General features: G+C 35.6%; 2 protein-coding genes across 2 annotated transcripts; one reads left to right on the top strand and one right to left on the bottom strand.

Moving 5' to 3' along the window:
* Nucleotides 1-1,303: 1,303 nt before the first annotated feature.
* Nucleotides 1,304-5,488, top strand: LOC131661076 (fatty acid amide hydrolase-like). Its single transcript, XM_058930484.1, has 20 exons — nucleotides 1,304-1,531; nucleotides 1,638-1,747; nucleotides 1,832-1,892; nucleotides 1,985-2,157; nucleotides 2,315-2,444; nucleotides 2,598-2,675; nucleotides 2,781-2,928; nucleotides 3,034-3,146; nucleotides 3,247-3,322; nucleotides 3,416-3,487; nucleotides 3,564-3,615; nucleotides 3,725-3,796; nucleotides 3,907-3,987; nucleotides 4,119-4,219; nucleotides 4,313-4,405; nucleotides 4,519-4,587; nucleotides 4,690-4,754; nucleotides 4,854-4,915; nucleotides 5,058-5,153; nucleotides 5,281-5,488. The coding sequence occupies exons 1-20, from the start codon at nucleotides 1,432-1,434 to the stop codon at nucleotides 5,338-5,340; spliced, it is 1,812 nt and encodes a 603-aa protein (XP_058786467.1). The 5' UTR covers nucleotides 1,304-1,431; the 3' UTR covers nucleotides 5,341-5,488.
* A 166-nt stretch (nucleotides 5,489-5,654) lies between these two features.
* LOC131661075 (filament-like plant protein 3) lies at nucleotides 5,655-8,907 on the bottom strand. Its single transcript, XM_058930483.1, has 5 exons — nucleotides 8,446-8,907; nucleotides 8,148-8,292; nucleotides 7,757-7,934; nucleotides 6,364-7,625; nucleotides 5,655-6,103 (listed from the first exon to the last, which is right to left on the bottom strand). The coding sequence occupies exons 2-5, from the start codon at nucleotides 8,244-8,246 to the stop codon at nucleotides 5,798-5,800; spliced, it is 1,845 nt and encodes a 614-aa protein (XP_058786466.1). The 5' UTR covers nucleotides 8,247-8,292; nucleotides 8,446-8,907; the 3' UTR covers nucleotides 5,655-5,797.
* Nucleotides 8,908-10,489: the final 1,582 nt, after the last annotated feature.

The following is a 10,489-nucleotide window of genomic DNA, read 5'->3' as shown; positions in this document are numbered from 1 at the left end:
GATGTCTACAAATAAGGCTAACTATAGATTCCCACATAGAGTCCAAACGGGGGTTGACCCCCACCAGAAGTCCAAGGAAAAGTTTACAATGGAGGAAATCACCAACTTAGTCTAAAAAGATTGGATCAACAATAATTAGGATACATTTCTTAACAAAATTAACATAAAGGTTTGAGGCACATTCAAAACCCCATAGAATAGCCTTTGACCAAAGTATCTCAACCGAAACATCCATGAAAATAAGCAGATCATTTGTATATTGAAAATGAGAAACTACCAAATTTGAAGAGTCCGGTCTAAATCTAGAGAAAATATATAAGTTTACAACTTTAGAAAACAGAACACTTAAGCCTTTTGCCACAACCATTTGGATACTAATTTTATTAGGTTGGACAATTTATTTTTATTTTTTTTAAAAAAATAAATATAATAAAAAACACACATAATATTATAGTTGAGTTAAATGGACATGACCGTTAGTCTAGGATTCAATCTTTAGCGACAATATTTATTTATATTTATATATTAATATAAATAAATTATTACTATTTATAATAATTTTTTAATAAAAAAACAAAGATAAGACACTATAAATGATAAGGACATTTTTACTTAAAAATTATATATTTTTTAGTTTAGTAACAAATTATCAACTAGGTCAATCACGAAACCGAAAGAATAAAAAAATATTACTAGAGTAACATTCGCAGGAAAAAATAGTCTTAACCAAAAACTCTAGTTTAATCCAAACTATAAATTACAGAAGTTCTAAACTAGTACTAGTTGACTTTGCAAATTATATGAATAGTCCCATTTATTGATATCCCAACCTATATAGTAGTAACATATAAATACTCATTTATTAAAATCTCATCATGCATCCACATAATTTCTGATGGGTCATTTTCTCAAAATATCTAAAATCAAAACTAACTTATTGTGTTTTCACTAAAATTATGTTTGCATTGAGGGAGTACTAGTATTCCATATTTGATAACTTTATGAAGATGTACACACATTACATTAAATTACAAATAAATAAGTTAAGAGTGAAAGAAAACAAGACAAACAACAATGTAATGTACTAGTCCTTAATTTATGTTTTATACAAGTATTTGACTATTTGTAACCTCTTACCTCAACACCATTAGTGCATTACCTAACTGCCTCTATCATTACAAGTCAGCTTCTGACTCGTGTGAATTGTAATAATAACACCGTTTCAAATTGTCAGAAGCATGATGTGTTAAATAACCGCTATTTAATATTTCTTACCAATTTTCAACTCTTCATACGATACTTGCATCATGTTTTTACTCTCACTATAAATTCCTCTCTCTCTTCACTTCATTTCTAGTTACTCTTGCATTCTCCGCCAAATCTTGTTCTCTTCTTCTTTTCCTGTCTTACTTTCCAAATACCAACAACCTGATGGGCTTGTTCAAACGTAATTCTGTTGTTTACCCGCCTGCAGATGATGTTGACTTGAGCCCTTACAGCACTGAATTCTACATTCAAGCAAATGTCAAAGGTTTCTAAATTTATTCTTATTCTGTTGTTGTTCAGTGTCTTTCAATGTCCTTATTGATGGTCATGCATGTCAACAAAATGCTGATGATTTGCTCATTTGCATGCAGCTCCTCGTATGACAGGAATTTTAGTCAAGATTTTTACTTATTTATTGGAATTTCCTTTGCTTGGAACCATGATATTGTACATTTTGAAAGGAAACAATCTTATTCATGAGGTAATGTATGTAACTGGTTCATGAGTACATAACATTGTACTTGTACAACATATAACAAGTGTTTGTTTTGTTTTGTTTATGCAGCTTATTACAAATGCAGAATTTGAAGAGTCACCTCTGTATGTTCCATTACATCAATTTGAAGGTTTGAGAGAGATTCATTTATGGTCATGAGAATAAGAGTTATTTGATTGTGGAATTTTGGCCTAGATGACTGATTTGAGTTTATAATTGCAGATATTGAAGAAAAAGAAGTGAAATGCATTGATTCTTGTTTGTCTCCACCTGAGAAAGTTCAACATGCAATAGATTGTTTGCCTATATCTTTAGAAAGAAAACCTTCATTCTGTCGCTGGACAATAATGGATTATTATAAAGCTTACAGATCAGGCGATATAACACCGCGATTGGTATTTCGTCTTTCATTGTTCCTTTTACATTGTTCAGTCATGAAAACTTAGCATGCATGCATAAATTTATGGTATAGATCAGATTCTAGTGGTTGATTTGGTGCTTAGTTCTGATGTAATTTTTCATTCGTTAGTTTTTTAAATTTAATTTACACAGGTTGCTGAAAGATTTGTTGCTGCTATTGATGAATCCGTAAAACCACCATTTCAAATGGGATTCTTTATTGACTATAATGTTGATGATATACTAAGACAAGCAACTGAATCAACTCTTCGGTATCAAAGAGGTACTTTATAATGGAAAGACGGTTTATGCATGCAAATGTGTGGTTCTCTTACAACCGAGAATCCGGATCATTGTTTTTACTCCTTGTCTATGCTTCTATGCTATGTGTACTCAACCATGTTCAGATACTAATCTGATGCAATAATATTTACAGGGGAACCAATATCGGTGCTAGACGGAGTACCTGTTGCAATAAAGGACGAGATAGATTGTTTACCATATCCAACAACAGGTAAGGCAGTGTACTGTTTTAATGTTTTTCTCAGGATCATCTATTCAAATGATTAAGCTGCTGATTTCATAATTTACTAAAGCATCTTAAAATGCTGTGTTCTAGGAGGTACAAAGTGGATGCATAAGGAAAGGCCTTGTAAAGACGATGCTTACTGTGTTAAGCGTTTAAGGCAATGCGGTGCCATACTTGTTGGGAAATCCAATATGCATGAACTGGGGTCTGGAACTAGTGGGATAAACCCACACTATGGGTAAGAATAGTACTTCCGTCACCATGTGTTACACTCTTTCATATTATGTTACATATTTTGTGCCTTAGTAGATTTACTCAGACACATACTTTATTCACTTTATAGGCCTACTAGAAATCCATATGATTGCGAAAAGATTGCAGGAGGTTCTTCTGGTGGATCTGCGTCTTTGGTGTCAGCAGGACTATGCCCTGTTGCTCTTGGTGTTGATGGAGGAGGTATTTGATTTGAATTTCTTGATATAGTCATAACTAGAGTGAATGATGATTTATCTGGTCTTTCATTTGTTGAATCACTAAGATGTATGCACCTGTTCAGGATCTGTAAGGATGCCTGCTGCTCTTTGTGGTGTTGTTGGTCTGAAACCAACTTTCTCACGTATACCACATGACGGGTTGGTATTCATTTTTTTTTTTTTTTGCATCGTGTTTAAATACTAGAAGATTTGTGATAATCATTTACAAGAATGTTCTTGTGCTATATCCAGAGTTCTTCCTATAAACTGGACAGTTGGAATGGTCGGAATACTAGCAAGCACTGTCGAGGATGCGATGATTGTGTTAGTAGTCTTTTCTGTTATATTTCATCTTCAAATAAGATTTGTTTTACAGCATCTTCTGTTCGATTTTTTATAGTTATGCAGCTCTCAGTGGCGAAATTCCAATGCATCAGCCCCCCAGTGTATCTGTAAGGACTTGTTTCCCAAATTAAAGATTTTGATCCTTTATCACAATTCTGATTAGATATTCACTTTTTATAATCTTTGAACTTCTAAAACCTTTCTATAATGCTTCAGACCAAGATAAATCTTCCAAGGCTTAGCTTGACAAAGTCCATATCATCCATCAGGTTGGCGAAATACGGAAAGGTTAGATATCTAATTTCCAGATATAAACATGCGTTATCATTCCCGTGGATTGTAAAAGTAGGTTGCTCTAACATCATTTATGTTGTTTAACCACTACTTCCATCAATTAGTGGTTTGATGATTGCAGTAATGATGTCAAAGTATGCTGCTCCCTAGCTTTGCTAAAGCTTCAAGATCATTACAATTGGAAGGTACTGAACAATATAAAATTCTATTAGATAATGGTTGCTACTCCCCTCATCAACAATTTTCGAATCCAAAATTGAGAAACAGAAGAGCCATTACTTGCTAACTTGGTATTCTTTTTCTTCAAACATACAAGATTATAGATGTCACGATACCAGATATAGAAATGATGCGCCTGGCTCATTATATAACAATTGGATCGGAGTGTTCCACAGCGCTTGATTCTTATAAAGCAAAGTATGCAATCTTTATAAACTCTTTGCTTTACTCCTTATTGCTCTCTAGATTGAAAGAGTACAGTTTCTGACATCACTTCATTACTACCAAAAGGAATTTTGCAGAATTAGGATGGGATGTAAGGGTGGCACAAAGCATCTATGGTGCTTTCAGCGGCATCGAGTATGTTAAAGCTCAAAAAATTAGGTGAGTGAAACAAGGCGTTTCAATGCCCGTGTTTCAGTGTTTATGAATCATTTAAACAAGAATGTGAGTAGTGTTTTCATTTTTATGGCAACTTGTTCTTTAAATGTGAACAGGAACCGCCAACTGCAGTTTCACAAGAAAATATTTGCCGAAGCAGATGTCATTGTCTCACCAACAACGGGGTTCGTTCGTCCTGATCTATCAAATTTCAAGAATGGTTTACTTTAATCATCAATTTTTTTTTTTAATCATGCAATTACATGTTTATGATATATTTATAACAGCGTGACAGCATATCCGATTCAAGACGATGCCTTGAAGACCGGCGAACTTGACTATATAAATGGAGGTATACATGAAACTTATATGGCTGTTGAACTCTAATTGTTATTTTTTGAAGTTATTAATAGGTAGTATCATTTTTTTAAACCGTTTTCCATTATTTCAGCCGCACTTGTTCGATATTCCATAGCAGGAAACTTCCTAGGACTTCCTGCTATCACTGTTCCGGTAGTGTTACATTCTCTCTTACTTAGTCGCATACTTACCAGCTTACGATATATACTTAAACTGTGTTATTTTATTTATATAAGACTTCATAGTTTTTTTTTTATGTGCTATCATACCTATATGTGTGCTTCATACATCACAGGTTGGATATGATAAATTGGGTTTGCCAATCGGCCTTCAGTTTATCGGAAGACCTTGGTCTGAAGCAACACTAATCCACTTAGCATTTGCAATGCAGGTAAACATTTCTTTCATTGCAGAAAAACTACTTGTACAGTATCGGTTATTTTCCTTAATATATAATTCAAATGATTTTTCTTCCACGCGTGTATATATTACAAGATTTGGTACTTTTGTGATATCAGGCCATCTACATGTCAGATTACAGAAAGCCAGAATATTACTATGATATGCTAAGAAGGTAAAAAGGAAGAACAGTAGCAGTAGCTAGCATATTGCTTCCAGTTAAAGGAAAGCTTTCACTGTAGTTTGTTTAAGCTTGTAGGGTCCTTTTTATTTTCTTCTTTCCCTTCGGTGTATTGGATTTCATCCATTATTATTAGTATAAAACTTGATGCCTTTGATGGCAATTTCAGTTTTTCGCCCTTATTCGATTCCGTCAGTGGTACAATTAGATTTTGGTACTCAATATTAGTAATGAATGTATGCCTTTTTTACCCTTTCCCCTACCTGTATGCAATATGCTGCATAATTCATACTCCTACATGGAAAAAAGATGTTGATTTTAATTTATTAAGCAGTGCAATCTAGATATATATGTACACCTACGTTTGTATTTTTACACGCTTGAATGCTTATAAAGCAAATTTACAGTTCACTTTATTTTTTCTCTTGCTTCTCTTCAATGACTTCCTGTTCTGCTCAAGCACTTGTAGGATAGAACATACGAAAACTAAAGTGGCTTTTTCCAAAGCTAATAGATGGATTTGGAGAATCTGATAATTCAGAATCTATTTTTGGCGAACTCAAATCACTATTATGTAATTTCAACTCCTCACTGTTATTTTTGGGACCTGCTGGTGTTACTTCACTAGTTAACTCCATAGTGTCCTCTGAATCAAGTAGGAAGTCTTCCAATTTTGCAAGGGACTTCAACTTCTCTCCCAGAGATTCAATGGTTTTCCGGCACTCGGAAAATCTACTAGCAGCCAATTCTAATTCCTTCTCCTACATCAAATGTTGACAAGATCAAGACCAAGTATAAAATGGTTAATGCAAAACTTAGCTATTTAGTCATTAAACGAATTTCAAAATCTTATCTGGAATCTTGAGTGTCACATGTTAAAACTTAAACTAAAACTTAGCTCTCTGCATCGTGAAAATCGCGAGAGCGAGATGGTTGGCAACTCATTTTAAGCTGTACACAGCAGTACATTTAATCTATGCCTTAAATTAGAGAGTTCGCATAGCGAGTTCCAAAGTGTTACCTGATTGAACATTAACTTGCTATCAACCCCTTCCCTATGCAGTATTTCAGTGTGTTGCTGGAATTGATTTTCTTGTTTCATTCTCGAAAGCTCGTCTTCCAACTTTTCACACTTGGCCAAATTCTCAGCAGACAAAGCCTGCTCTTTCTCAATCTCTTCCTCCAGTGAACAGATTTTTGAGATCAATTCTTCTGCCTCATTTTGGGTTGCTCTAAGTTTTGATTCAGCTTTTTCATTTTTTGTTCGGGCTGCATTTAGTTCATCGTATGCTTCTTCATTTGATTTACTTGCAAGATCTAACTGAGTTTGAAGCTCTATTACCTCCAACTCTGCTTCCTTTACCCGACTTTGTGATACCTCCAGCTGTTTTTGGCATTCGTTTAAGTCCATCTCTAGCTCAAGTTTATCTGCCTCCATTTTCAGCAGCTTCTTTTCCAATGTAGAATTCTTTTCAACCAATGCTTCCACTTCAGCATTCACTGTGTCTGTTCCATTACCTACCACAAAGAAACTGCTTACACTTTCTGTATCTGGCAATGCAGCAAGCCTTTCCATTTCAAGAAAATCATCCATCAGATCATTCTGAGTTGAAAGGCCTATATGATTTTGAGCAGCGGTGTTTTCATTTATCTCCCAGCCTCCAAATTTGTGTATATCACTTTCAACTAGCCTCTCTCCACTATCTGACATGCTATCTGTGAAAGACTCTGCGCAAACTGAAGAGTGAGTCAAAGACTTGTAATCGTTAACAGATAACGTTTTACGAGCCATGGCATTCAATCTCCGGCATTCAGTGTCAAGTTTAGCCACCTTCTTTAAACTCTCCAAATGTTGCTTGCTCGCTGTTTCGGCAGATTGGATACTCAAATCCCTTTCAATGGTTTTGAATTCTAGTTCCTCGAGTCGAGATTGCAGTTCAATTTTAAGACATGAATTCTCCCTCTCCACGTCCTCAAGCCTCTGTAGAAGACCAGAATTTACTGATGCAGCAGCATTTTCTTTAGCTGTTTGAAGTTGAGCCTCAAGCTCAGCAACTTTCCACTCAAGATCAGGTCTTCCGGATTCCTGATTCCAAGAGTTATTTGCAACAGCTTCATGGATCTTTTTATCTTGCTCTTCTTGAGCTTCTCGGAGCTGCCTCATACAATCCTTTAGTTCCCCGTTAAGCTGACTAACTCGGTCTTCAAGAACAACATTCTTTTGTTTTGCAGCATCAAGTTCTTGCTTTAAAGTCAATACTTCATTTTCAGCCTTCTCCCAGCCTAAATATAACCAAATACAACAATCAGACCAAAAAACAACAAAGTCAATTGCAATGCCTAAGCGGCTTTTACGCTGGACAAACCTGTCTGCCAAATCAACGAGAAATTCAAGATAAGCAAACAACATATACCTGAGACAGCTTCTTCAGCAACTTTAGCATTTTGCTTTATCAAATCTTCTTTGGAGCTAACATCTAAGAGAGCAGCAGACAACTTTTCTGTTAGAGTATGCACATCACTAACAACATCTTCGTTTGAGGCAGCCTTGGACGCAACTTCCGGAGACGGAGCAGTTCGAGTAGCATGTACCTATACAGCACGACAAAAAAATCACATTCATATTTCTCTATTCCAAACTTCCAATAATTTGAACAATCAGAGATCTCAGACTTCAAAAAAGGACATAACAGAATTCACATAATCCCAAACACACACACAGCAACTACCTATGATAGAAACAAATATGATAAAACACAAAATAACAGTTAAAAAAGTCCGATGATAGCGGAAAAAACCAGGTACCTGGTCATCAGATAATCTTTCAGAATGAGATGACATTGATTCAGAACTCTCAGTTTCACCAGAACTTTTACTGTGCCATATCCAACTCCTTCTTTCCATCTATACCTCAGTCAAAAAAACACCAGCACCACAAAAAAACGTTAACCTGAAAAAAGAACAACACAGCAAAAGCTCAGAACTTGACCATATGGGGTTAATAAAAAAACTATAAAAAAAATATATTTATAGTTCAGTGTCAATAAAAAAAAGTAGGTTGAAAATTTGCTTAGAATTCACTTTCCAATCCAATGATATCTACCTGGATTTGAACGTTTATGTGAAGTGAAAGGGATCAGAGTAGTCATAACGTGTCTATTTCTTTACACTCAAAACTCTGAGTCAGAGTCTCCCCAATTTCACGCCACGGTGAGTTGGAGAGTAAGGATAAGAGGAAAAAAAAGCATATTGAATCTTCTAAAAGAAAGAAAAAAGGTGGAGTGAAGAAGAAGGAAACAAGTGAAGGAATGTCAGAGAAACAGTAAGTGCATGGGTGGAACTGGAAGGAACATCATGGGAGGGAAGGGTTGAGGATATGATTGAAAGAGAGACAGATTAGGGAACGTAGGTAGGACCGTTTGTGGATTTGGGTCTGAAAACAGACACAAAGAAAAAGTCTCTAGTGGTGGTTTTTTAACTCTAGTTGAAGGTGCGCGTAGGATTGTAAGTTTGTTTTGAACAAAGGCGCGTTGTTCCCGCTAATTGGTTTTGTTAGTTTGATACTGTCATTAAATGTGTTACCTTGTTGCATTTGTTTTGTTTTTGGTGATGTTGGTGGTTTTTATTAGTGTTGTATTGGAGTAGTGATTTGCATTGTTTGTTCTTCATTTTTTTACTCGTAAAACACAAAAATACACTTTAGTGTTTGTTTGAATTGATGAAATGAGGTGAAACTGAGTGGTATGAGATGAAATTGAATTATGTTTTATTATGTATTGGAACATTCTAGAGAATCAATGTTAGGTTGAAGACGATATCATAAAAAAGTTTATCATGCGGTGGTGATTGTTTTCCGATGAGATTGAGATGAGACATTGCAAGTAGAAGATGAATCCTACTTGAATGTGACTTACATTCACACTTATATAGGAAGGATATTTATAACCATATTCAAATTGTCAAGCGTGAGTGCGGGAGTCGTTGGATGCAGATCAATGATCTTGATGGAAAGAGGGTAGTGCTTTCGTGTGGTGTATGTGGATGCAAGTCCATATATACATCAGTGATTGGACTTATGGATTGAGTCGGTCTTTATGGGACTTTTGTCAACCTGGAACAATTGTCCCTTAAGTCCTTACTATCAATATTGAAGCGAGGATTTTTGTTAGAGCAAAGGTTGGCCCAAGAATCTGAATCATGATAGCATTGTTTGTTGAGAGATATTGCACGTTGGGAAGGTGCTCAATGGAGAAAGTGCCTTGTACTAAGCACACCTAGTGGGAGTAAGTGGCATATAGATGTGTGCATTAAATGCATTTAGTACAGATAAAACATGCTCACAACAATGACTTCCACGTGCCCCCACACATATAGGGAAGGAAGGTGACGTGCCTAGGTCCACTTAAGTGCATATTAGAAACCTTGTCCCTTTACATCGGGGATGACAAGTAAAAACTTACGCATCGGGACCGTCGTTAGACTAACAAGTGACTTTTATTAGGAGAGACCTGTGATTTATAGTTGGTTTAATGTATGTAGGCTCCCTGTACAAGTGTTTGTTTTCCTATATGCGGGTCATTCTTCCCTTCAACGTCTTCAAGGTTGAGGTTCTCAACCATCTAGAAATTTTTCCTCGCAATTGCATTGGATAAGTTAGGCATGTGTAAAAGCTTTCCAATACTAGTTTGGGTACAAGAAAAGCTCATATATAGTGATTTTGTTATTTCACCTATTCCATGTATTTAGGAAGTCTATTAACCATAGCCTTCATGGAGGGTTGGTTTCTTTGAAGCATAATCACAAACTCTTAGAAGTGTACATGGACTCCTTTAAGAATTTCAAGGATAAGTTCTTCTTTGGTGCGCCCTAAAGAAACGAAAAACACAATAGGGGGTTTGATTGGATTGGGTTTTTAAACAAATTAAAACTTAAAGACACATTTGGTTATCCTGGTTCGTTTGAACTCAAACTACTCCAGTCCACCCTGTTAAGGTGATATGCCTCTCTCTTACGAGGTCTTAATCCACTAATCAAAACGATGATTACAAAATCACGAAGACAACTGTCAACGTTTTCTCAAGATCAAACCACAACTCGATTTGCACAAGGAACAACAATTACAAAACAATACTCTTAATGTGTTTACA

This window comes from Vicia villosa, linkage group LG3, assembly GCF_029867415.1.
Source record: "Vicia villosa cultivar HV-30 ecotype Madison, WI linkage group LG3, Vvil1.0, whole genome shotgun sequence".
NCBI lineage: Eukaryota > Viridiplantae > Streptophyta > Magnoliopsida > Fabales > Fabaceae > Vicia > Vicia villosa.
The sequence above is the reverse complement of the archived record's forward strand: the minus strand, read 5'-3'. Positions and strand labels throughout refer to the sequence as shown.

Bases quoted from the DNA above. Each gene is read 5' to 3' on its own strand.
- LOC131661076 (XM_058930484.1), top strand. From the start codon at position 1,432: ATGGGCTTGTTCAAACGTAATTCTGTTGTTTACCCGCCTGCAGATGAT. The intron at 3,797-3,906 runs GTTAGATATCTA...TCCATCAATTAG, and splicing joins GGTTGGCGAAATACGGAAAG to TGGTTTGATGATTGCAGTAA. The intron at 4,588-4,689 runs GTTCGTTCGTCC...TATTTATAACAG, and splicing joins ATTGTCTCACCAACAACGGG to CGTGACAGCATATCCGATTC.
- LOC131661075 (XM_058930483.1), bottom strand. From the start codon at position 8,246: ATGGAAAGAAGGAGTTGGATATGGCACAGTAAAAGTTCTGGTGAAACT. The intron at 7,935-8,147 runs GTACCTGGTTTT...CGTGCTGTATAG, and splicing joins AAAGATTATCTGATGACCAG to GTACATGCTACTCGAACTGC. The intron at 6,104-6,363 runs GTAACACTTTGG...CATTTGATGTAG, and splicing joins GCAAGTTAATGTTCAATCAG to GAGAAGGAATTAGAATTGGC.